We start from the raw sequence: 25,100 nt of genomic DNA on the forward strand, positions 1-25,100 counted from the left end.
AAAATCAGAATGTGGCAAAGAACATTATTAAAGGACCATGTTGATTCACAATGGTGAAAAAAGATCATTAGAATTAGAAGAAAAACATAAAGCTAGCAACGCAAAAAGAAAAAGTTGAATGTTTACAAAAAGCAAAACAAGATGCAAAATCTAATTATAGCATGAGTAATTAAATACGTCAACAACGTCGAGATTATATCATTTTTATTAAACAATAATTTACAGTTACATCTATTTAATTAAAGATAATTTATGATACATAAACTATACTTCTTTGCTTTTAGGTTTTATAACTAATGGGCCTCGAGAACGAGGCGTTAGTACAGAACTAATTAGTCCATAGAAAACCTTAAATTATGACACAGAATTTAATCAATTAAATAGCAATTGGATAAAAGATGTTACAATCACTCAAATTAATAAATACGATACAGTTTATATACCGATATTTGTTAAGTACTTACTTCTTAATTATGAACGAAATAGTTACAAAAAATATCCTTGAATGCTGTCAAGGATCTATACTATATTATTCAATTTTAAAAGTTCATAATTTAATCACAGAAAAGATGTAATTAGTGAATAATCAAGCCGTGGTTACATTAATCGAATGGGCGGGAATATCTCTCTGTCTCTCTCACATAGTATTTTTCTTTTTCTAGCGCAATCGACTTCCTTTCCTGTTCTGTGATCCTGATACTTTTTACCATAGAGAGATGACTGTTGGCTAGGCACCCACGAACTGAACGAGGCAAGGGCAAGGAGAGAGCAAGAAGTAAGAGAGATGGCGCTCTTACGTCACGCCACATAGTAGTAGGAGCTCCATATCCACAAGAGATACATTGTTGTTATATTCATGGTTAGTATTCTGAGCGTACGGTTACGCCAATGTTGTTCACTCTTGTCCTATGCTACTCTTTCGCGATACGTTCGTTCGCATCCTTCGTTACGCAATGGAATTTTGTTGCGAACGACTCACCAATAATGACAATTGTGTGAGAACAGGCGTTGCTATTACGCTATGGCCAATCGGCGTGCCTAGTTATCAAGTCATCTCTCTATGATAGTTCGAATCTCAATTCAAATTGTCACGCATTTCAGAATTTTTAGCGCGATGAATTAAATAACCGTCGCTTCCAGTAATTGTTTATAACTAATTAATTATATGAAAAAATGTGTAGAAAACTAGTTGAAGAACTCAATTAGATATTAATTAGATACGTATAATATTTGGAGCAACTATAAAGGATTATAAAACTTTAGAATTTATAAAAATAAATTAATGGAAAAGGTAAAGGAGAATGTAGATAAAAAGTATGGAAAATAAGTATTATAATTTTGATTTTTTATTAATATAAACATAAGGAATGTTTTACACATTTCTAACTCTATTAAATAATAACATATACACATTTTATAAATAAATTAAATTGATGAGTAATATGTTTTTATAATACCTTTATGATTGAAGAAATTTGGTTTTAGAGCTTTGAAATTTATATTTTACGTAAAGTACAATGTATAAATGTAGAGCTTATAAGTGATTCAAATCATCATCAAATTACAGAGTGACCTGGATGAAAATTACGATGTATCGATTACTCTCAACCGTCAACTTATTGATACAGTAGAAGCAAAACTGTCAAATTTGAGATGGCACCACGAACAGAGAACAACACGTGTCTGAAAAAGAATTCAGAGAATTCTTTTCATTGTTTAAATAATTTATACATGAAAACCGGCGCATGTTTCGCAACAGTTTAAAGTTCGTTTATTTTATATCATACGTTATTCAAGGATATAACTGTATTGGATAATATATTGTATATCGAAGATTAAAGTATAACCTCTACAATGGTGAAAGAACAATTTAGGGAAACCGACGTAGCCCGTAAAATGTACGCATATCGCTTTAATCAACTTTAAACTTTAAACATTAATTTTAACAAAGTAAATTATAAGTTCTATGGTATGATTGTAATTGAATTTTCTATCAAAACATTTATTTATAATTTTACAGAAATTATAAATTTAAATAATATATAGGACAGTGCAATAAAAATTCGATCTATGTAATTAATATATATAATTTACAATCGATTTCATTTATTGTAAACTATTACTCATGTTTAATTAGTTCCCATGTATCATTCGGAGTGGATGGCCGCCACAACATGGAAAGGCAGGCCCATATGCATGTTGTGGCCAAAAATTTATATAATCAAGATGTCGAACATACTCCAGTTCCATACGGTGTACTTGACAGAAGGATGGTATTTATAACATTAAAATTCTTTTCTATCCTAATTTCTCATATATTAATACTTAAAGAGCAAGCATTTCCATACAGGAACATAAAATATATCCACTCCTAATTCAGCATTTTTATGATTAATATTAAATTAAAATATTATAATTTGAAATTACAAATTTTCAGGGGACATGTAATAATACCATCTGTTGCGTATCGTGTGGCAAATCTTTAAGTGAATGTATTGGACACTTTGGTTACATCGATTTGGAATTACCAGTTTTTCATGTTGGTTATTTCAGAGCGATTATTGGTATTCTTCAGACCATTTGTAAAGTAATTTATCGTTAATTTCATTTACATTTATATTATTTAATAGTAATTGCAACATTAATTATAGTATTCTGATTCATAGAACTGTTCTCATGTTATGCTATCCAAAGTTGATAAAAAACGTTACTTAGCCAGAGCGTTAAATCCAAATTTGGGATATTTATCACGTAAAGCCTTACGTAAACAAATTTTGGATAAAGCTAAGAAGACTACAGTTTGTCAAAATTGTGGTGATCTTAATGGAACGGTTAAAAAGGCTGGCTTGCTTAAAATAGTTCATGAAAAGTATAAGGCCAAGAAGAAAGTAGATCTTATTGTTCAAGAAAAGCTGGCAGAATATAATAATGTGCTCGAAGATAATAAAGCATTGGAAGGAGTACTTCAAAGTGGATTGATTAATGTGTTAAATCCATTAGAGGTAAAAATATTTTACTTTTATGTTTTAAACATGTACTATATAATAATAGTTGCAGGAAGTGTTAGGTGGTTTGAAATAAATAAATTCATAAGTACTCATGGCTGTCTCAAGCACTTCTCGAGAGTATCAATGAATATATTTACCTACTTTATAAATGTTAATATTTACGCAAATGTTTTGATTTAAGGTACAAAGCATTTTAGAAAAAATACCAGAAAACGACATTCCTCTATTAATGATGAATCCAGAATGTGCATTACCAAAGGATTTAGTATTAACAAGAATCCCAGTACCCCCAATTTGTATTAGACCTAGTGTTGTATCAGATTTGAAAGCAGGTACAACCGAAGATCACCTAACAATGAAATTATCAGAAATAGTCTTTATTAATGATGTTATACAAAAACATAGACAAAGTGGAGCCAAAGTACAAATGTATAGCGAAGATTGGGAATTTTTACAATTGCATTGTGCTCTTTATATAAATAGTGAAATGTCTGGTATACCTCTTAACATGCAAGTAAGTTTCTAATGAATTAAACTTACACAATTTTCTGTTCATTAAAAATATCTTTTCTTCTTTTTTCCTTGATTTAAAATTTTCTTCTTTGTTAGACATGAAATATGTTTACCTATTGGCGAATAGGTTCCCTGTTTACCAAAAACTATTACTAATAAAGTATTAAAATATTTTAGCCAAAAAAATCTGGTAGAGGATTGGTCCAAAGATTGAAGGGAAAGCAAGGTCGCTTTCGTGGTAACTTATCTGGTAAACGTGTAGATTTCTCTAGTCGTACTGTTATTTCACCAGATCCCAATCTTAGAATTGAACAGGTAAATTGTAATTTATATTTACATAATTTATTTAGGATAGCTAATTATGAATAATAACATGTTATTAATTAGGTTGGTGTACCTATTCACGTGGCCAAAATTTTAACCTATCCTGAGAAAGTTAATCCATCAAATATAGAATTAATGCGAAAATTAGTAAGAAATGGTCCAGATATACATCCAGGTGCAAATTTCATACAACAAGGAAAAACTCAATTTAAAAAATATTTGAAATACGGTAATCGACAGAAGATTGCCCAAGATTTACAAGTAATATTGCCTATTTAAAAATATTTTTAAACCTAATTTACAAAATGTGAGTAATTGTCTTTATTTTATTCAACAGTATGGTGATATTGTCGAAAGGCATCTTAGGGACGATGATGTAGTATTATTTAATCGCCAACCATCATTACATAAACTAAGTATCATGGCACATAAAGCGAAAGTGTTACAACACCGAACATTTAGGTTTAATGAATGTGTTTGTACTCCATATAATGCCGATTTTGATGGCGATGAGATGAATCTACATTTACCACAAACTGAAGAAGCAAGAGCAGAAGCTTTGGTTTTAATGGGGGTAACATAAAAATTATTTTGTATTGAGTATACTATATTCTACATATTCATATGCAAAACAATATTAATATATATCTTGATTTACATACCTTTAGAATAAATCGAATTTAGTTACACCACGTAACGGAGAATTATTAATAGCAGCGACACAAGATTTTATCACCGGTGGATATCTTTTAACTCAAAAAGATACATTTTTAAACAAAGCTCAAGCAAGTCAATTAGCTGGTTGTCTTTTGGCAGGAACTGATATTTCTATGTCCGTTAATCTTCCTGAACCAGCTATTTTAAAACCAACCACGTTATGGACAGGAAAACAAATTTTCAGTTTAATTTTAAAACCCAACAATGCTTGCAAGATTAAAGCTAATTTAAAAACCAAAGGAAGAGCTTACACTAGCAATGAAGAATTATGTATTAATGATTCCTGTGCGTATAAACGCTTATACTTCAAAAACTTGTTCTCTTATTAACCCTTTGACTACTAAAAGTGCTTATAGACGTTCAGTCAGTACGTTGACTGCGTGCGTTAAACGCCTACGAGCGTTCAACCTGTGTGTTGTTCAAGGCATGAAAAAGTTTTCCACGCACAACTTGTGCTTACATTAAAATCGACCGTAGTCAAAGAGTTAATTAGAGTGTTTAGAAAAATAACGAAATTTGTATTCCTTTGCTAAGCACACTAGTTAAAGTCTTATATTATCAAGCAAAATAACGACTGTATTTTAATTTATTTGTTTATTTAAAATAATAGGGAAATAATAAGTATGGTAAATTACAGATGTTATTATCAGAAATTCAGAATTAATAGCAGGATCTATGGATAAATCTACATTGGGTTCGGGATCGAAGCAAAACATATTTTACATTTTATTGCGCGATTGGGGTGAAGATATTGCAACAACTGCTATGTGGCGATTGGCAAGAATGGCAAGCTTCTTCCTTATGAACAGGGGCTTTTCTATCGGTATCGGTGACGTAACGCCTGGACAAGGGCTTCTTAAAGCTAAGCATGAACTTTTAAATGCTGGGTAAGTGAACATTTTAAAAATACAGATAAAATCATTTCTAATAACGTCATTACGTATTGGAATTTAGATATTCTAAATGTACTGAATACATTCGTCAAATGGAAGAAGGGCGTCTTATATGTCAGCCTGGATGTACAGAAGAGGAGACTTTGGAAGCAATGATACTAAAAGAACTTTCAGTAATTCGTGACCATGCTGGTAAAGCATGTTTGAAAGAACTCCATCCGAGCAACAGTCCATTAGTGATGGCTTTATCTGGTAGCAAAGGCAGTTTTATCAATATTTCACAAATGATTGGTAAGTGCGGCAATGATATTTAAACACAAAAATTAATTAATCTTATTACTTACTATTATTACATTGATCAGCGTGTGTGGGGCAACAAGCTATCAGTGGTCATAGAGTTCCTAACGGATTTGAAGATAGAGCTTTACCGCACTTCGAACGACACTCAAAAATCCCAGCAGCTAAAGGTTTTGTCGAAAACTCATTTTATTCCGGTCTAACTCCAACAGAATTTTTCTTTCACACAATGGGTGGAAGAGAAGGTCTTGTAGACACAGCGGTTAAAACTGCGGAAACCGGTTATATGCAACGAAGATTGGTTAAAAGTTTAGAAGATTTGTGCCTTCATTATGATATGACAGTTCGTAATTCGGTAGGAGATATTGTACAAATACTGTATGGAGGAGATGCTTTGGATCCTACATATATGGAAGGTAAGAATTCCTGGTAATTATTTATATTAGTGGGATACCTCACTGATGCCATTGAAACAGAAATTCAAGTATATTTTCGCGAATATCTCAAAAACTAAGGCCGAGCAGCGGTAATATGTATAAGGAAAAGTTGCTCATGATGATGACTCCGACAACATATTTCAAGGTCATCAAAATCGGTTAGGTAACTCCTAATGTAAATAATTACCGAATTCCTTACATATTATATTGTTGATGAACTAATAAAATAATTATTTTAATAGGCAAAGATTGCCCAGTGGACTGTAAGAGAATATTAGATCACGTAAGAGCTAAATCGCCCTGTAAAAATGAAAAACCACTAGATGGTCCCAGTGTAATTAAAGCTACAAACGAACTTCTAAATTCCGAGGAATACAAGTGTCTCAGTGAAGAATTTAGGCAGGAATTGTCGTAAGTACAGTATTTATAAAAAGAATTTTTTTTACTCATAACAATTCTCGCATCATTTCGATTCCCATAACTGATTAAGTGTTACTATATCTATTGCAGCACATTCCTTAAAACTGTGGCTCGTAAAATAGCATGCTTTCGACATAATGCTCCATCGAACGTACCTGTAATTTTACAACTTGAACGACTTACAGTTTCTCAATTAGTTGAATTTATCCATACTTGTAAAGAAAAATACATGCGAGCTAAAATAGAACCAGGCACTGCTGTAGGTGCACTTGCTGCGCAAAGTATTGGAGAACCGGGTACACAAATGACCTTGAAAACTTTCCATTTTGCCGGTGTTGCGTCTATGAATATTACTCAAGGTGTACCACGCATTAAAGAAATTATCAACGCAAATCCTAAGATCAGCACTCCTATTATTACAGCGGCCCTAGTAAGTCCTTCGTTTCAAATACGCCGTATAATGCATACCCATATGTGATAAATTAAGACATATTAACTTCCTTTTCATTTTTATGCTGATATTAGGAAAATGATACAGATCCAGAATATGCAAGAAGAGTAAAAGGTAGAATTGAAAAGACTACTTTAGGAGAAGTGACCGAATATGTCGAGGAAGTGTATCTACCGGACGATTGTTTCCTGTTAATAAAGTTAGATGTTGATAGAATAAAATTGTTAAAGTTGGAAGTAGATGTAGATTCCATACGTTATTCGTAAGTATATGAATGTATATGAACTTCGTAACATAGACATGTATTTCAAACAAGTAATCTATTTCAATTAGAAAATACATTATAATTTCTACAGAATTTGTACATCAAAATTAAAGCTTAATCCGAAATTGGTAAATGTTAGAGGTGATTCTATTATTACTGTGAATCCTAGTAAAAATAAATACAGTTTAAATTATGCGCTCACGCAATTGAAGGAAACTGTTCCAAATATCGTTGTAAAGGTAAGAACAACAGACATTTTGTACATGTGAATAATATTTAAATATTTGTATTTAAATATTACAGGGTTTACCATCAGTTTCTAGAGCGGTCATTCATAATGACGATTCAAATGGTAAAACAACATACAAATTGTTCGTGGAAGGAGATAATATGCGTGAAGTCATGGCTACGCATGGCGTTTTAGGTCGGAAAACAACTTCCAACAACACGTTAGAAGTAACTTGAAATAAGTTAAAATTGAAAGGAAAAAATATTTTATTCGGTGTATGTATGCAATGTAATGTTTCAGGTTTTTAAAACTTTAGGAATTGAAGCTGCAAGAGCAACAATAATGACAGAAATTAAATTAGTGATGGAAAATCATGGAATGAGTATCGATCGAAGACATCCGATGCTTGTAGCTGATTTGATGACAAGCAGGGGAGAAGTATTAGGTATTACGAGACAAGGCTTAGCGAAGATGAAGGAGTCTGTTTTGAATTTGGCTTCGGTGAGATATCCTGCATTTTTTTAACGCATTAACGCATACAAATGAATAAAATTACATCAATTTGTGCATCATTCGATGCCGTTTAATTTTGCCTTATGAAATTTTTTGGTGTCTCTAACTGTTTTAGAGATATAGCTTTTCTCAATTGCATGGAACAACCTGTATGACATTATTAGCAAACAGCAGTATTAATAAGTAATTATTTAACAGTTTGAGAAAACAGCCGATCATCTATTTGACGCAGCCTATTACGGGCAGAAAGATGTTATCTGCGGTGTATCTGAATCAATTATAATGGGTATTCCAGTTCCAGTAGGGACAGGAATCTTCAAGTTGCTTCACAAATATCCTTTTTAAACTTGCTTTTTCAAATTTAATAACATTAAATTTTTTCAATTTAGGTATAATAAAAACTTGTTAATACGTTATTTTCCTTATTAATAAAATACAGCTGACAAGGATGAACCACAAAAACGGAACTTGATATTCGATGACCCGCAATTCCATAAGAAAATTACAAAAACCGCAGCATAAATGTAAATTAATTGTTACCTACTTTATAATAAAATATTTAATGTACATAAAAAGAAAGATGTATTCTAATGAAACTAACAATTTTTATACTTCATAGTTTCTGTCCGCTTAAAAATTATTTATCTTTTTAAGCCAAAAATATACTTTTAAAAGTACAAGTGCGATACTGTGATTTATTAAATGAACCATCTTTAGTTGCTAAGAAACAATGTGTTTGATCCATATTTGTCACATATTATATTTCTGTAACTCTGCAATGTCATATTGGTATCGTATCGATGATGTTAACTGAAGTAACGTGTTTTTAACGCGAATATTAATATACTTTTATATATTTTGCAATAACGAATTACTTAAAATTTTTCTTTCAATTAGATAGTAATTATAGAACTTCGGAATGGTAAATGAAACAGAATTTTGGAGTGAAATTCGAAAAGGTATACCACAGTATAGAAAAAGAAAACCAAGGGTTGTTCCAGCTTTTACAATTCAAGCTTTGCAGGTAAAGCTTTAGTATTATATGATTGTACGTAATAATTTTACATTATTTATTGACAATTTATTTAGGAAAATACTATAGTTGCAAAACCTCCTCGGTACGAACTGTACAAACATCAACCACCTAAACCATCAACTTTTCGAAAATTCTATGAACAGGGCGTATTTCCGATATCATTGGAAAATGATATTTATGGCACGAAACTCAGTTGGAAAGTTGAGATCGAAGACTTAGATTTTCATCATTATTTACCATTGTTTTTTGATGGATTGACAGAAACGGAGCAACCTTATAAATTTCTAGTAGAACAAGGAATATCCGATATGTTAGAACATGGTGGTCCAAAAATTTTACCCGTTGTACCACAATTAATAATTCCTATTAAAAGTAATTTCCTTTTTTTCCTTAGTCAATTTCTTAGATATAAATATACATGTCACTATATGATAAAACGCGTTTATTATAGAGGCTCTAAATACAAAAATGTCGGAAATCATTTGTGCTACATTGAAAGCCGTCCAAAAACTCGTACGTTCAGCGGATTGTGTTGGGGAAGCTTTAGTGCCATATTTTAGACAAATTTTACCAGTTCTTAATTTATTGAAAGATAAAAACGGTAAGATTTTTATTTACATTAATAATTCTATATTAAAATAAATTTGGATTCAATATTGCAGTCAATCTTGGAGAAGGAATCGACTACTCGCAACAAAGAGGAGAGAACGCTGCAGATATAATACAAGAGACCCTTGAAATGCTTGAAATTTATGGCGGTGAAGATGCTTTTATAAATATCAAGTATATGATTCCCACGTATGAATCTTGCATGATGAATTAAGAGTCTATTATTGTATACTTAATATCTGGTAATAACCACAAATTATAAAATTGTAGAGTAATAAAAAAACAACTGATTTAAATACAATTAATATTTATAAATATTATACGAAATATTACAAAATATGTAAAACAGTATTGAACCCAATTATTTACACATTTCATTACATTTTTAGTAAATTAACATTACTCACGCTTTCCCTGAATCTTCTTTTAATGTCACAGTTCTATTAAAGACAAGCTGTAACAAAGGAAACAAATTATTAAAGACACAACTATATAAATTTGACTGTTTGTAATTACCTTCCCTGGTGTGGTATCAGGATCTACAGAGAAAAATCCAATGCGTTCAAACTGGAACTTATCAAAAGGTTTCACCAAATTTGCCAAACTTGCGTCAATGTATCCAACAATATCATTTTTACTATTTGGGTTAATATCGCTTAAGAAACCATCTGGCACTTCGTTTGAATCTTCAGGATTTTTATGCTTAAATCTAAAAAATTACGTTACACATAAATGAAACATAATTACAATTAAAGTAAATTATCATATCAATAATAATGAATTATAAATGCTATTTAATATTTACAGCCGTTCGTATAATCTAACAGACGCCAATACGGGATTTGATACCCAATGTATAAAAGCTTTAGGTTTATTATTTTCGGAGATAGGTTCTTGTTGAACAATTATGTTTACGATATTACTGCTGCTGTCTCTTTCTATTTCTTTGATTGTTAAAACAACTCCTGCATGTTTTAAACCAACAGATTGATTTGGTGTTAAACGCCTAAAGTCTTTTTCTGCTTTCTGCAAGATATATAATAAATATTTCAAAAAAGATAGTATCAGCTAACATTTACTATATTGTATTATTTAGTGAAATATACCTGTCTAAAATCAGACGCTTCGATATAAATAACTTTATCAAAAATAATGTTGTGTTGCCCTTTGTCAGGTTCATTAGGAAAATTGGGAACAGTCAGTTTTATAGAATTTTCATGAGGAAAATTACTAATGGTTATTTTTAATGGATCCAGAACAGCCATGTGCCGACTTGCAGTAACATTTAAAACATCTCTGACACATGCTTCTAAAGCACCTGGATCAACAACTGCTTGAGCACCAGTTACGCCCATTTGTGCACAAAAATTATTTATAGCTTCAGGAGGAAAACCTCTTCTGCGAAGAGCTGTCAACGTAAATAATCTAACAAAAATTTTATACGCATGAAGCACACATCGGTTTACAATTTATTAACATTATTATATATAAGTTTTTACATATACATCCCATCTATAAGTACTGATATAAATTTTGAATGAATAAAACCAGTTAAATGATTAAATAAATTATTAAACCTAGGCAGATATTGATGACAATATAATATAAGAAAAGTATTGCAAAATATATTACTTTTATCAAAGATCAAACTTTCTTTTAAATACCAAATGTCCGAATATACTTATGGACGAGGCTGTATATGCATATATAAAATTAAAATGTACCTTGGATCATCCCAATCAGATACAAAACCCTCTTCAATCAGTTTGCCGATTTTTCTTTTCGAAACAACCGTGTAACTCACGTTTAATCTACCATACTCCCATTGCACAGGACAATAAATATCTAAAGAGTTACAAAGCCAATAATACGATGATCTTCGCGACTGAAATTCTTTCGTGCACAGAGAATGCGTTATGTTTTCTATACTATCGCACAAACAGTGAGTAAAATCATAAGTGGGGTAAATACACCATTGATCCCCTGTTCTGTGATGCGGAGTGTATTTTATTCTATATGCAACAGGATCTTGCTTTCCCTCTTCCAATGTTAATTTCATACGTAATGTAACTTCGCCTTCTTCAAGTAATCCATCTTTCATATCCTATATCAACAATAAAATAATCATAATTAAAATAATAATTACTGTATCTATGACACCATTAATAGTTACATTAGAATTATAAAAATGTTTTGAATACTAATTTATTTCATAAAATTTATTCCGAGTACATAGACACTAGATTTACGGAACCCGTACATATGACAGATTTCAGATTCCATATTTAAAGTTACAGAACTCATAAATACTATTTGTTAGCAATTTATATTGAATTTAATTCATGCAATGATATGAAGTAACCGTTAATATGACGAATTTTAATAAATATATGTACAATCAATGCTCGTGAATCTAATGTTAAACACTGTAAAAAATGATCATTTATTTAAATTATAATTACTTGAAATAATTGTAAACTCTCCGAAATAGGCCTATCACGCCAAGGGCTCGGAGGTGGATTGAAACCTTTTATTTCTTCGCTAGATTGATGGCACACATATGCCAAACCTTTTTCTATAAGCTTGATAGCCAATTCGTATAACTGTTGAAAGTAGTCGGAGGAATGAGTAATCTTATGTGGTTTATAACCAAGCCATTCAACCATTTCACGTATACCAACAAAAAATTTCTCTTCTTCTTTCTCAGGATTTGTATCATCATAACGTAAATAACATACACCGTCATGAGTTGCAGCATATCTGTAATGAAACCATTGTTTATAACATAATTTGACAGAATGAATAAAATTAAAGAAGAACATACTCTAAAATAGAAAATATACCCGAAATTAATATTAATCGCTTTTGCGTGACCAATATGCAAAATTCCATTAGGCTCTGGTGGAAACCTAGTTCTTACTTTACCACCCGTTATCCGCAAATGTTCTTGTAATAATTTATCTGTATTTGGTGTTACAATGTATCCTTCAGTTTTATAATTCTCTCCCGGTTTATGAAAATGAACTTTAGTCTTCATTAATTCACTTATCGTTTGAGCACCTACTTTCTCATTTGTTACTGCTGCATTTTTCTGTTCAACTAAATGATAAAATATTAAATGATTTTGTTTTTTAGAAGTTTAGAAATGTATTAATTTAATTCATTTAATTCTTTACAAACCGATATCAGGATATACATAAAGAATACCAAATCAACATGACTCAATTTCCATAATACATGTATACAAGTTTATTAGATTAAAATAAAATTTATATGCCTAGTAAAATAATTTGTAAATACTCTATAATTTTCTGTAATTTGCTCTAAAATTATTTTGTTTTTTTCAATGTACATACTCCAAACTGTCCATTCACAAAGAATCAAATTAACGAACATTTTCAATTTACCATTCTCACTCTCTGGTTTCTTTGTTTTTGTTTGTTTTACTGTTTTAGGTGGCGGTGCAAGATCAGAACCAACCTTGGGTCCTAATAATACTAGCATTTGAACATTGAATTCATTCTTTATTGCTTTTCCATCTGCCCACTTTAAATTGTTACGTACTTGCTGCATCAATGGACCAACGTTAAAATGATATCTGCAGAACCATATTTTATCTTAATATGTACAATGTTCACAACAGCGCTATTAAAGAATATTTAACGATAAAAAATTAAACGAAACGTCTGTACCTTTTTTCCAATATCTCTGTTTTATGCTCGTTTATAATTTTTTCTACCTCGCATTCAATTTCTTCTGGTAAAACAACAATACCTATACCGCATTCCTTTTCAAAATTTGATATGTCAATAGTTTCTTTTATATGATGAAGTAAGAAATTCAGTCCAGTATCTACTCTTTGCGTTGTATCCAATTTCTTTTCAGCTATGTATTTAGTAATAAATGGCAATTTGTCTGCAATTTGATTCTTAATTTTTGAAGCAAGATGATATAATAAAATTCCAACTTCCGGTGTAATAATTTCATATTTATTAGCCTGCAAATAGGAATACATATGGTACGATTGGACGTCACAAAACAATGCAACACTTAATTATAAAAATAGCACATTTTCTAAATCGACCAAAAAATCTACCAGTAGTAAATTTAATTCATTAAAAAAATTACGTTGACGAAAAATAAGAAAACGGATATTATTTAAAACGCATGTATGTTAGATATTTAAATAATTTGCTAACCTCTGTTATTGCAAGTTTCAAATTATTGGAAATTTGTTTATTTTTTAATGTTTCTTTAGTTTTCTGTTCACTTAAACCAATTGATTGAAATAATTTTATATCGTCCTCTGCTTCCATCGTTATAATCTTTTTCGTTTTTCAACACGTAATTACGATCCGGCTTTAATATTGAAACTGACTTTCGTTCGTACGTGTACATTTCATGCCACATGAATTGGTATTAATCATACGTAGTAACTTGATAAACATACGGGTTATGTGGCAATTAAAAAAGAAGGGATGCGCTCTTTATTACAAAGAATTTGTTTCTACTTTCTAGGTTTTGAAATTTTTATTGTTTATTGTTGTTAATTTCCATATATCAAATTATAATCTTTTTCTTATTTTCTTAACAAAAAAGTAAATTTACACAATTGTCAACAAAATCTATAATTTTATAGTAATTTTTTGATGATATAAATATTAAAATGCATTTTTCACATAGCAAAGAATTTATTTTATTTTCAAATTGAATCTGTTTTAAAATAATGATGGATCTTATTTTTGACGAATATATTGTATTGCATTTTTATTTTTAATTGATTATCTCAAAATTGAGTTTCATTTACTTTGACAAACGTAAAATTCGTTTAGAAATAGTGATTAACAAAGTTACATGTAATGTGTGTAATGCGATAGATTTACTTAGTCATACTATTAAAATTGTAAAAAATGAGCGACAGCGACGACAATGATCTAGAATTATGTCCCACGACACTTGCCGCCTTAAACGAGTTTCTTAAAGAGAAGGAAGAAAAAGAAAATCAATTCAAATCCATCTTAGGATACCAATCTACAGATGTTTCATTTGATGAAAATTGGGTAAGTCAACCTTTCTAAATAGAAGGATAATATTTTACAATTTATATTATTATTATTATGTTATATAAAATATTTTTTAAATAACACTGTATTTTTTCTTGCATTTGCATCTATTTATGCATTTTGTTATATAGTATTACATATATTAATTTTGGTTATAGCAATTAAGTCAGTTTTGGTATAATGACGAGACGACAGATAATCTTGCAAAAGGTACAATAAATTCTACAGAAACTAATGGAAAGATTGCTCTGATTTCTTGTCCTACACTTTACAGCAAACTGAAAAAGAAATGTAGCGATCGTCAAGGTATAAATGTACAGTTATTTTCACATGTGTTTGTACACTATGCAAATGTTTAATATAAATGAAAAATCAGCCCCACATCATAATGTAAAGATTTTGTTTACCGAGACTTGTATTTGGCTTATGTCATACAATTGTTTTCCATTCAACTGGAAAACACTAAATTTACTTTTGTCGAGTGAGAGTAATTGTATAGTATTTGTAATGCTATGATAATATGTCAGTGACTTCTAATCATTTTGGAAGCTCTCACTCTACTCTGCTTCCCTTAGTTACAGAAATTCAAATAAAATATCTGTATAATTTTCTCAAACTATAATGTAGGAATAAAGTATTTGTTAAATGAGACAACTGATAAATTTATCCTCTTTTAAGATATCGACATGTGCATATATATATTTATATTTAGTTTTTAAATTCAAATACTATGCATAGAAGTAACCGCTCAAGTGTGAATATATATTCAAAATTATGGATACATATTTCGTAATGATATAACACGACATATCATCACGAGTAATAAATGTCATGGGTTAATATTAGTCAGAATTTTAGTTTGCTTTATGCAAAATAATTCATGTCTGAAAAAGTTAAAATGATACGAAAAAATATATACCTACAGCTGTATAAACTTCGATGATTAATGTATTGTCAACATAAATAAATTTTTAAGTTATTTATATCTTTCTACGTTACAAATTTTCAATCATTCTTCTTTGGATTGCTAGGCGTCTTCTAATTTGGGAAATACCAATTTACTTAATATTACAAGTATTATTTCTAATAGTTTTTATTCATTTTTTTATTAACAGTTACGCTATTCGAGTACGATGAACGTTTTAAAGTGTTTGGTTCTGATTTCATTCCATATAACTATAAATTTCCGTTGGATGTGCCGAGAGATATGTCAGGTTCTTATGATTTGGTCATAGCTGATCCACCATTCCTTTCTGATGAATGTTTAACAAAAACTGCTCTTACAATAAAATTTTTGGCCAAAAGAAATATTGTTCTCTGTACAGGTATGTTTGATAAATGCAATTTTTCGTTTGCCTATTATTTGAAATCATTCTATACGTTCATTTTATAGGTGCAGTGATGGCAGAATTGGCAGCAAGATTATTGGATGTTACAATTTGTAATTTTATACCCCGCCATCGAAATAACCTTGCAAACGAATTTTACTGTTACTCGAACTTCGATTTTGATAAAATGTTAAAATAAATAAAGTATATATATCAAAATATGTCTGTGAAATTTAAGCAATTTAAATAATACATTCAACAGATTTAACGAAGTACATAATACGAAATTTAAATATTTGAAATGATCGTTAAGTTCAAACGATTATGCTATTTCCGGTTCTTAAATACTTAACATGGAAATTGGTGTATTTGTATGGAGATGCAAATTCATATTAAACAACGTTTTTCACAACTAAGTAAATAAGTATAAAGGAAATTCAAAATACTCTTTCCTCGTGTTTAATTTGTTATAATTAAAAGCTGCAGTATGTTGGTAATACTGACACATTTGTAAGATATTCAAGCAAAGTAATAAAGTATTAAATTTGGTGATTTACTTTACGTTTTGTGCTGCACAGTATCTATTGTGTAATAAGCTCTATTTTAGTTTTATCTATACTTTCGTATTAATTACACTGTTAAAGGAAGAATAAGAGAATACTTACATAGAAAAAAGTATATACTTTTCGAAATCATTAAATTTAAACTCCCTAGACAGGGAAAAATAATCTCTAGGTAAACATCTGTGAAAAGAAGACACGCGATGGAAAGCGTAAATATTTACATTTCTTGAGTGTTTGCGGGAGTAATTTTTATTTATAATCATGATAGACGGAAATATTTCCATGGAGGAGGACACAGAATTACGAGATTTGGTGGTGCAAACCCTTGAGAATAATGGTGTTCTTGCAAAAGTGCGGGTATGCTAAAACGTTGTTATAAAAATCACGCCTTTTTCTTTAGGTTATGTAGATTGTGTCAAAGAACTTTCTTCCGTCGAATTTTTTTCATACTATCGTGATACTTCTATTAAAATTTTTTGTTATGTTATAGGCAGAACTCAGGGCAAGTGTGTTTTTAGCATTAGAAGAACAAGAATCAGTAATGGTATGTCAACATTTTTTTATAATAGGTAGTCGTTAAAAAAATCTTGTTTAAATTTTTTTTCATATATATCTTTTTGATAAAAATATTTATTGTATGTTTATTTGTAGAAATAAATGTTCAGGTCATTAAATTGGTGATAATACGTAACGAATAATGTAAAAAGAAAATGTTTATCTTTTTACAACTTTTATTCGTTGCGTTTAAATTGTTAATAGCGATTAATAAATATGTCCATGAATTACAGGCATTGAAACTTTGAAAGTAAATAATACATTTGATATTTCAGAATCCAGAACCACTCCTCAATAAAACTGTAAAGCAGTACCTGGCTAATTCAGAAGGAAAATTATTGTTTTCCTTGGTTAGGGAGTTCCTAGAATATTTTGGTCTTGATTATACGATATCTGTATATGATCCAGAGACATACTTTGGAAAAGAATATAATTATGTTGGAAGAAATAAATTATGTGAAGAATTAGGTATTGAATCCAATGAACCGTTACTTGGAGAAATTTTAAAAAATAGCATGAACAGTGCCTTTAATAATTTACAGAAGGTATCTACATTGAAAATAATATAAACTTTTATTATTTTAAAAATAGTAAAATATAAACATTTTAACTTGTATTGCAGAATGAAACTAATAATAGCAGGCTTAATACAACTGATGAAACTTCAACAAACATTGCTAATGCAACATTTGAAATTTCCATTCCAAAAGTATTACACAATGAAACTGTGTCATTGTCAAATAATAATGATATTTCGGATAAATTGGATAGTGCTTTGCAACAAAGTCCAAAACTTCCAATAAATGTGACAATAAAGGATAAGAAAAGTAAAGAAACATCTCTCGATGATGTTTCAATGGACGATTCAAATTATGAAAAACAAAATAATTCTCTCAGAAAGAGTACCACTTCTGAAAGCACAGAAAATAATGATGGAATTGATAGCAAAGGGAACAATAATATGCATTTTGATACACTCTCTACAAGTCCAAATGGCACAACTACAGTGATGAATCATATAACAAAGGAGACTGAAATAAATATGCCCATCCAAACAAATTTACTAAATAAAACCGAGCCTTTAATTAAGTTTGACGAATCTATAGTTACTGAAATGCAAACAAATCAAAATGAAGATATAAGTAAGCAAAATAATATAAATAGTTTCAAATTACAAATAGCGAATAACGTACAAAATAAAAAGTCAGTTAATATTGGAAACAGTTTTGGAAAAACTGTATACTTTGAAGAAATTATTGTTGATGGAAAAAAAGAAAATATTAATGCTATACATGATACTGAATCCTTTTTACAAGATTTACCATCTTTAGATAAAAAATCTCATTCTATACTTAGCGATCTCCCACCATTAAATGGTAAAAAGACTAATATTAATGATCTGAAAGAATTGATGGATATCGGACTTGGTAAGTTAACATAACATTCTTATGAATATGAGTATTGATTGTTTGGTTTCCTGTGCATGTATATATATATCTGTTATAATACATATATCATCAATATATTTTTAGGAACTGACGGTATTGATAATTATGAAGAAGATTTCATTTCATCTGCATCTGGCAGTGCTTATGATCAAAGTCCTTCTAAAGAACCTGAAAAAACTGACAGTCCTATAAAACTTAAAATAAAGAAACAAGATAAAACTCTGAGTGCTCATAGTGATGATATCAGTGAAGAAATTGAAGAAATTGATGACATATTAAGCAGCACTTCATGTGTAAGTAAATGTAGCATGGATTAAAGGATTTACTGTTTAATATATTACAATAAGTAACGTATATGTTTTTTATATATTTTGAATATTGCATGTATAATTCTTTTTTAGCTTGAGGACATAAATATGGATAAAAATATATCAAATTTTGCAACGGGTATTACAGCTAATTGTGCAAAAGAACTATAATCGTAAATCACATCACTACAGATCTTACCTTCTGCAAGAATCTTAAGATGTTACTTTTTTTTTTTATAGCATTGACATTTGATATCCTGTGGTAGGGTATAAAGCATGTTTATGCGAATTACTATGGATTCACAAACTTGCAAAGTTATTTTGGTTTCTGACGTGGCACTGCCATTTATGGCTCAATACAAGTTTTTCTTCAAAAAACGTAGAAGGGAAATGTCTGAATTTATATCCGTACATGTTATTCACTACTTTACATAAATTCAACAGAAACATATTTTTGTATAAATCATAAAGTTTATCATAGCAGTATTTAAAAATCACAGCCTTTGAATGAACATTCTGGATTTAGTATTATATTAGTTGTCGTATAAAGGACTAAAGTGTTTTGACTGCTTACAAAAAAAGATATAGAGATGTTATTAATATAGACTAAATTTTGAAAAACAAACTGAACTGCCATTGTCTGTTACTATTATTGCAATAAGGTGTAATATTATATCTTTTGCGGATCTAAGTATTAAAAATAGAAATCATCTGAAGGTTCCAAGAAAAAGCTTATATGAAGCTTTATAAACATATTTATAATTCTGTAACTTAGTAACGAGTAATTGCAATTAAAATATTGCATCATTGCCAGAAACGGGAGAATAATATTTAATTAAATTAAATATATAAATAATCAAAGTACGTGAACGTGTTTTTGTTTTAAAAATTGTGATACATTGTTAATTGAATTAGAATTATAATACTAAGACTTTTGATTGCAAGGATTTTCAGACAAACTGCCTTCTACGTTGTTCTGTAAATATGTCTAGTATTATTACTCTTAAAGCCAATTATCTCAACGTTAAAATACCTTAAGAAGTGGAAAGTAATCAGTTACATTAATGGTTGTTAGATACTTAGTTATATTTCTCTAAAAAGTTTTGTAATAGTTTTGTTGTGTTTATCAGAATGATTCCTGTGTCTAATTTTATGACTAAATGTCATTAATTACCTCATTTAACTAAAGTTACTGGTATAGTATCGATAGCAATATTGATAAATCATCCGTCTAAAAATGGATTGCCTAAAAAAAATATATCAAATTATTTTTTTTCAAAGATAATGGTGCTAAATGCGTGAAACTAAAGTTATTTATAAAAGTTGAAGTTGTTTAATGAAAAATTAGGTGCTTATGTGTTTTCTTGCATCCGTGATTCGTAATATCTTAATGACTAATAAAAGTTTTAGACTAAGTAATTACATTTTTGGGCAATCCAATACCTTGATAAACATATTGGTATAGATATACTATGCCCCAAATAAGATGCAATAACTAAGTACAATTCATGGTGGATCAACAGGATGCTTGACAAATCAAAATCTGTCTGTAAAAAAAGAAAATGTACAGCCTGCTTCCTTCACAAAAATTTTCAGTAGCACATAAATACTGTAATGTTATCAATAGCAAATATTATAACTGATTCAAACAAAGAGATTTCATAATCAAATTAACGTGTCTGCACAAGATTAACTCTAATTATAAAATTACTATAATTATAACTCTAAAATATTTTGTGCACTAGGTAATTAAAATGTTGCAACTGTTGACTGCACTTTTACTATAACAGTGTTATTTATAGTACAAGAGGATTATATTTATTTAGTATCATTGGATAATTTTTTGTCATTTCGCATTCTCTTAATGTTTCTAAAATTCATTTATGCATTCAATGTTTACACTCTGAACAGAATACCTAATTTAGTTGTGATAATACGATTAAATTCTGAGGTTTCAAATCATTGAAGAAAATTTAGATCATGCGAAAGAAAAAAAAATATGCACTTACACATAAAATAATATTGGTTTCCATGAAAATTTAGAAAGAAAGAATATGTTTTGCAGTATATACTTTTCCTTTAAAATCATTTAAATTATCGATGAAATATTTTCCTGGTATTGTTGCAACTAAATGAGACAATTGAGGTAGTTTTTAGTAGAACAACCTGAGTGCTACCGATAGAACAGTCGAAACATAAAATTATAATATTTTATTTTTGCAATATTAAGAATACACGCATAATAATGAAATCACTTGGCTTGAATCAACTTTTATCACTATGTATATATATTAAAGCAGGTGTGTTCCTGACCAATCAACGTGGTTACATTTTAAAATCAATATAACATATAATTTTATAAAATCAATTTCAGGACAACACTGAACATTCCTACACTCTATAGAATGTAAAACATAGATACATTCCATTGTTATTAAGATTATTGCACTTTTGTTGTATTGTTAGTATTAGTAAACAAATTTACACAATAAGTATTTTTCACCATAGCATATAAGAGAGAGTAATTTAAGAAATGTTTCACAACTACCACAATATATCAAGATTTTATTTTACATTCTCACAAAACTAGAAAGTGTTTCTGTAAACATTTTTATTGCAGGGTACACAAACATTTTTATATTTACATGGTTTTAATTAATCATAAGCCGATTAATATACAGTTACATACTCTTCATGTATTTCAATACATGTAAAAGTCTTGTTATATATTTTTGTTTTTTTTTTAAATTTGTAAAATGTACATATACAGTACACGTATGTAATCTTTCACTTCATATGAAAAAAGAAAAAAACATATAAGTGAATGCAGTACAAAAAAAAAACTTCGAAATATATTTTTTCAGATAAAAAATTATTAATAAATTTCTTTTTGATATATATACATGTATGTATCTTTGAAGCAGTTTTTGATAGTAAAAGAATATCATGAATAACTAATGACATCGATTTGTTATGTTACAAAAATATCTGTATTAATTTGTATATATGACGGTATTTAATGCACTATATGCAAATTAATCATAAATTTTTCAAACACTGGTACGAAATAATTGTAATTATTGTTATTTGCTAATTTATAATACCAAATTAAACAGAAGAAGTATTAATAAACTACTCACAATATTTTTTCATACAGTCCTAGAGAATTACTTTTGTAACCACGTTGAAGTATTGGTAGCTATATTGTGCCTTTTAGTGTGTATGAATAATAAACAATGCAAATACATACTATGGAATTGTGGGATTTACAAAACACCTAAGTTACTTATTTATGATTTTGAAGTACGATGTAATGATATTCATGTATATGTTATTTATTTTATAAAGATTTTTCTCTTTTGCAAGTGTTGTGAATTTCTTCTACATACCTTATATCCTATCCTCGTTAAAAATTAATCTTATTAACAAAATTTTCATACTTTTAATGATTTACTGATTTCAGTATTCATATTACTGAAAAAGATCGAAATATGATACAGTCGAATAAATAAATTTAAATTACGTCTGTCTTATGATTTTTGAGATTGAGACTTATCATAATAACAAACAATACATACTATTAATTAAGTATATTTGTATAAAACGTGAAACAAATTAAATTAAATAATATTTACTAATGACTATATACTAAATTAAATACTAAATAATATTTTTTGTGTAATATTTATATTAATAATAAAATTGAACGAAGGATGTTTTGTCTGTAATGGTATTAATTGAAAATTGCTCAAGATGGAGTCATATTTTACAAGTACTTTTCAAAAAGATATAAACATGTTTTACTAAAAATTTTGAGATTACAATTAGATTCTGAATAATTAATAAGTATCCAAATAAACGTGTAGAATTTAACGAATTCCTCACTCGATTTTACATAATTATTCATTCGTCATATCTCAAAAATGGTTTACATTACCCAAATAAAAATATTTTTGTAGAAATCTATTTTTTAAGTTCACGAAAATCAATATTTTGATATTTTAATGTGACGTGACAATATAAGCTGGAAAATTTTATACAAGTCGTAAAAACTGATTTCAATGAATTTTTGATAAAAATCTTGGTTTTACCAGTGATGAGGTCTGCTATTAATAGTACTTGTATAATGAATATTGTTCTGCAACTGATTAAATATAAATTATAATCAATGTTCAATTAATGTGTTTAACTATGAAATTTGTAGGTAGAATATAACAAGATCTTTTAATTTTTTAACACATATGTAAAATACCAAATTTAAAGAACATGCAGTTTATTGTACAATTACATTAATATTCTATCAACGCACATGGCAGTGTCGCTTGTCTTTAAGTATTAAAATTAAAAGTAACATATCAGTAATTTGCAAATTTTACATATGTAAATATCTATATCATTATAGAAATTAATTAAGATTGACATCCTTATATACAAAACTATTTATTACTTATAATCAAGATAACTTTGGAAGAGATTATTTTATACCAATCTTGTATGAAATGTATACTGTAATTACAATCATATCTTCATATTAATATCCTCGGATGGAAAATAGTTGAAATGCTACTTTCGTTGTTCAGTAAACTACAAGATATACAACAAAAAAACAATTTATTCAAAAATTTGTACTTTTACATTCTGTTACGCTCTTTTTGTAATCGATCGCTATATGCTTTTGATACAAGATTAAAAGCATCCATATATCGGTCCATACACATTGCTATGCATTTCTGTAAGTAAAACAAAGTAATTTATGCTATAATTCCATATTTATAATAATAAAAATGTTCGTAGCATTAAAATGTTATTAATTTGAATATACAGGATACCTCAAAAGTCTGTTCTTTAATTTTAAAACATTAAATGAAGTCTTGTAACAATAATGACAAAACACTGTTGTGTATATTATGTTTAATTTATTTCTATTCATGTTTATATACAAATAACTTTTTGCAAACATTCATAATGATGCAACCTTACTTATGTATAATGTAAAACTAATATATGTAAAAATAAATTCACAAACTCCTTAAAAACCGTACTTAAGTATGATTCTTTATGGAATATTCTTCATATTCTTAGTATGCTTAATTAATAATCTTCCAATGAACGGAATACACGTTGTACGAATGTCAATGAAAGTGGCACAATGTTTCGCTTAAAGTAGAACTTAAATTAGAAAATGTATTACGAGCTAGACTTTCAAGGCACCTTAAACACGAAAGAAGAATACTTTCGATATATAAACCTGTTAATTTGTTACCTAATGCTTTTTTTATGAACCATTTAAGTATTCGTAAGATTATATTTTACGAATAAGAGAGGTTACCTGTTCTGAAGTATCTAATGCAGTACCCGGCTTGCTTATACACTTTTTAAAGCATTTTTCTGTCATTTTCTGAAAATATGAGATTAAACCTGTGCCGTTCATTCATCATAAATTTGCAAAAGTAAAAAGTATATGTACTTGTGTAATCGTACCGTAAGCAATTCTTGTGCATTTGCAACGGCAATTTGTTGTTTAATTTGTTCCATAAGCTCGTCCCTAGTTAAAGAACCAGACGAAAGCGAATCCATATTTACAGGTGGTTGATAAAGCTTTTTTATATGGTAATATTAAAATCAAAATCACTTTATACTACTAGTGCTTCTGAACCACCATGTCTTCCCGGTTAGTTAAGTACACCGGAAGCACGTGAAGTTAAACCTTCAATATGCGTTTACAATTATTTGCTATTTACATTTAGAAGTTATATAATGATTATCAAGGGATATTCTTAATTACCAGTTGCATGCATTGATAACGTTAGTAAAGAAATATATTTAAATTTCTATACAATACTTTAATTATTAACTTCATATTACTCTTTTTCGTATTTCCTTGTATACTCTTACGATATTCTGTTGTTTTCTTAACGTTAAGATCAATTTTGTTTTAAATGTTGTTTCTATTTAGTTATATATGTATATTATATTTAACTATGTGACCGTAACAGGTTTTATAAATTACAAATTTTAACTAAAATTCAATATTTGCATCAATTACACTCGTAATTAGATCTAACGATATTGTAAGGCAAGATTTTCCATGCTTTTCTATTGTAAAATTAATTGAATAGAGTA

The 25,100-nt window shown here is 28.9% G+C and overlaps 6 protein-coding genes across 8 annotated transcripts; 4 read left to right on the plus strand and 2 right to left on the minus strand.

Moving 5' to 3' along the window:
* Nucleotides 1-1,661: 1,661 nt before the first annotated feature.
* LOC122402190 (DNA-directed RNA polymerase III subunit RPC1) lies at nucleotides 1,662-8,623 on the plus strand. The gene is made up of 20 exons (XM_043404786.1): nucleotides 1,662-1,898; nucleotides 2,138-2,273; nucleotides 2,438-2,587; nucleotides 2,667-3,002; nucleotides 3,190-3,522; nucleotides 3,699-3,836; nucleotides 3,909-4,106; nucleotides 4,183-4,419; nucleotides 4,514-4,847; nucleotides 5,200-5,449; nucleotides 5,517-5,746; nucleotides 5,818-6,168; nucleotides 6,432-6,600; nucleotides 6,700-7,039; nucleotides 7,135-7,322; nucleotides 7,417-7,564; nucleotides 7,629-7,781; nucleotides 7,855-8,055; nucleotides 8,266-8,399; nucleotides 8,505-8,623. The coding sequence occupies exons 1-20, from the start codon at nucleotides 1,855-1,857 to the stop codon at nucleotides 8,587-8,589; spliced, it is 4,155 nt and encodes a 1,384-aa protein (XP_043260721.1). The 5' UTR covers nucleotides 1,662-1,854; the 3' UTR covers nucleotides 8,590-8,623.
* Nucleotides 8,624-8,986: 363 nt separating this feature from the next.
* Nucleotides 8,987-9,926, plus strand: LOC122402168 (parkin coregulated gene protein homolog). The gene is made up of 4 exons (XM_043404764.1): nucleotides 8,987-9,091; nucleotides 9,157-9,475; nucleotides 9,555-9,704; nucleotides 9,766-9,926. The coding sequence occupies exons 1-4, from the start codon at nucleotides 8,987-8,989 to the stop codon at nucleotides 9,924-9,926; spliced, it is 735 nt and encodes a 244-aa protein (XP_043260699.1).
* Nucleotides 9,858-14,114, minus strand: LOC122402167 (probable glutamine--tRNA ligase). Of its 2 annotated transcripts, XM_043404761.1 has the most exons (11): nucleotides 13,912-14,114; nucleotides 13,405-13,709; nucleotides 13,120-13,310; nucleotides 12,556-12,811; nucleotides 12,175-12,472; nucleotides 11,437-11,816; nucleotides 10,819-11,137; nucleotides 10,518-10,738; nucleotides 10,229-10,421; nucleotides 10,120-10,166; nucleotides 9,858-9,951 (listed from the first exon to the last, which is right to left on the minus strand). In XM_043404761.1, exons 1-11 carry the CDS (start codon nucleotides 14,026-14,028, stop codon nucleotides 9,945-9,947), a joined length of 2,334 nt encoding a protein of 777 aa, XP_043260696.1. In that variant the 5' UTR covers nucleotides 14,029-14,114; the 3' UTR covers nucleotides 9,858-9,944. The 2 variants fall into 2 exon arrangements, with proteins under 2 accessions (XP_043260696.1, XP_043260697.1); XM_043404762.1 differs by lacking the exon at nucleotides 9,858-9,951 and having other exon boundaries at nucleotides 10,009-10,166.
* Nucleotides 13,841-16,302, plus strand: LOC122402169 (EEF1A lysine methyltransferase 1). The gene is made up of 5 exons (XM_043404765.1): nucleotides 13,841-13,881; nucleotides 14,590-14,772; nucleotides 14,934-15,081; nucleotides 15,891-16,100; nucleotides 16,169-16,302. Exons 2-5 carry the CDS (start codon nucleotides 14,623-14,625, stop codon nucleotides 16,300-16,302), a joined length of 642 nt encoding a protein of 213 aa, XP_043260700.1. The 5' UTR covers nucleotides 13,841-13,881; nucleotides 14,590-14,622.
* A 506-nt stretch (nucleotides 16,303-16,808) lies between these two features.
* LOC122402119 (putative uncharacterized protein DDB_G0282133) lies at nucleotides 16,809-19,792 on the plus strand. 2 transcript variants are annotated; one of them, XM_043404676.1, is made up of 7 exons: nucleotides 16,809-17,023; nucleotides 17,157-17,210; nucleotides 17,497-17,766; nucleotides 17,844-18,648; nucleotides 18,754-18,962; nucleotides 19,071-19,116; nucleotides 19,218-19,792. In XM_043404676.1, exons 1-7 carry the CDS (start codon nucleotides 16,928-16,930, stop codon nucleotides 19,241-19,243), a joined length of 1,506 nt encoding a protein of 501 aa, XP_043260611.1. In that variant the 5' UTR covers nucleotides 16,809-16,927; the 3' UTR covers nucleotides 19,244-19,792. The 2 variants fall into 2 exon arrangements, with proteins under 2 accessions (XP_043260611.1, XP_043260610.1); XM_043404675.1 differs by having other exon boundaries at nucleotides 19,071-19,792.
* Nucleotides 19,793-23,521: 3,729 nt separating this feature from the next.
* LOC122402133 (mitochondrial import inner membrane translocase subunit Tim13-B) lies at nucleotides 23,522-24,669 on the minus strand. Its single transcript, XM_043404698.1, has 3 exons — nucleotides 24,459-24,669; nucleotides 24,307-24,375; nucleotides 23,522-23,707 (listed from the first exon to the last, which is right to left on the minus strand). The coding sequence occupies exons 1-3, from the start codon at nucleotides 24,552-24,554 to the stop codon at nucleotides 23,609-23,611; spliced, it is 264 nt and encodes an 87-aa protein (XP_043260633.1). The 5' UTR covers nucleotides 24,555-24,669; the 3' UTR covers nucleotides 23,522-23,608.
* Nucleotides 24,670-25,100: the final 431 nt, after the last annotated feature.

Source organism: Colletes gigas, unplaced genomic scaffold (assembly GCF_013123115.1).
Source record: "Colletes gigas isolate AHSC1104 unplaced genomic scaffold, ASM1312311v1 Colletes_gigas_Sc00033, whole genome shotgun sequence".
NCBI lineage: Eukaryota > Metazoa > Arthropoda > Insecta > Hymenoptera > Colletidae > Colletes > Colletes gigas.

What these genes read in the sequence shown, in the direction of transcription:
- LOC122402190 (XM_043404786.1), top strand. Translation starts at nt 1,855, where the DNA reads ATGGTGAAAGAACAATTTAGGGAAACCGACGTAGCCCGTAAAAT. An exon ending in GAATTTAGGCAGGAATTGTC is followed by an intron (nt 6,601 to 6,699) that starts GTAAGTACAGTA and finishes TATCTATTGCAG; the next exon opens with CACATTCCTTAAAACTGTGG. An exon ending in ATCTTCAAGTTGCTTCACAA is followed by an intron (nt 8,400 to 8,504) that starts ATATCCTTTTTA and finishes TTAATAAAATAC; the next exon opens with AGCTGACAAGGATGAACCAC.
- LOC122402167 (XM_043404761.1), bottom strand. Translation starts at nt 14,028, where the DNA reads ATGGAAGCAGAGGACGATATAAAATTATTTCAATCAATTGGTTTAAGT. An exon ending in ACAGAGATATTGGAAAAAAG is followed by an intron (nt 13,311 to 13,404) that starts GTACAGACGTTT and finishes ATGGTTCTGCAG; the next exon opens with ATATCATTTTAACGTTGGTC. An exon ending in TCTGATTGGGATGATCCAAG is followed by an intron (nt 11,138 to 11,436) that starts GTACATTTTAAT and finishes AATTTTTGTTAG; the next exon opens with ATTATTTACGTTGACAGCTC.
- LOC122402168 (XM_043404764.1), top strand. Translation starts at nt 8,987, where the DNA reads ATGGTAAATGAAACAGAATTTTGGAGTGAAATTCGAAAAGGTATACCA. An exon ending in TTACAATTCAAGCTTTGCAG is followed by an intron (nt 9,092 to 9,156) that starts GTAAAGCTTTAG and finishes CAATTTATTTAG; the next exon opens with GAAAATACTATAGTTGCAAA. An exon ending in TTTATTGAAAGATAAAAACG is followed by an intron (nt 9,705 to 9,765) that starts GTAAGATTTTTA and finishes TCAATATTGCAG; the next exon opens with TCAATCTTGGAGAAGGAATC.
- LOC122402119 (XM_043404675.1), top strand. Translation starts at nt 16,928, where the DNA reads ATGATAGACGGAAATATTTCCATGGAGGAGGACACAGAATTACGAGAT. An exon ending in AAGAACAAGAATCAGTAATG is followed by an intron (nt 17,211 to 17,496) that starts GTATGTCAACAT and finishes TTGATATTTCAG; the next exon opens with AATCCAGAACCACTCCTCAA. An exon ending in CCTTTAATAATTTACAGAAG is followed by an intron (nt 17,767 to 17,843) that starts GTATCTACATTG and finishes CTTGTATTGCAG; the next exon opens with AATGAAACTAATAATAGCAG.
- LOC122402169 (XM_043404765.1), top strand. Translation starts at nt 14,623, where the DNA reads ATGAGCGACAGCGACGACAATGATCTAGAATTATGTCCCACGACACTT. An exon ending in TTTCATTTGATGAAAATTGG is followed by an intron (nt 14,773 to 14,933) that starts GTAAGTCAACCT and finishes TTTTGGTTATAG; the next exon opens with CAATTAAGTCAGTTTTGGTA. An exon ending in GAAATGTAGCGATCGTCAAG is followed by an intron (nt 15,082 to 15,890) that starts GTATAAATGTAC and finishes TTTTATTAACAG; the next exon opens with TTACGCTATTCGAGTACGAT.
- LOC122402133 (XM_043404698.1), bottom strand. Translation starts at nt 24,554, where the DNA reads ATGGATTCGCTTTCGTCTGGTTCTTTAACTAGGGACGAGCTTATGGAA. An exon ending in ATGCACAAGAATTGCTTACG is followed by an intron (nt 24,376 to 24,458) that starts GTACGATTACAC and finishes TCATATTTTCAG; the next exon opens with AAAATGACAGAAAAATGCTT. An exon ending in CATTAGATACTTCAGAACAG is followed by an intron (nt 23,708 to 24,306) that starts GTAACCTCTCTT and finishes TTTTACTTACAG; the next exon opens with AAATGCATAGCAATGTGTAT.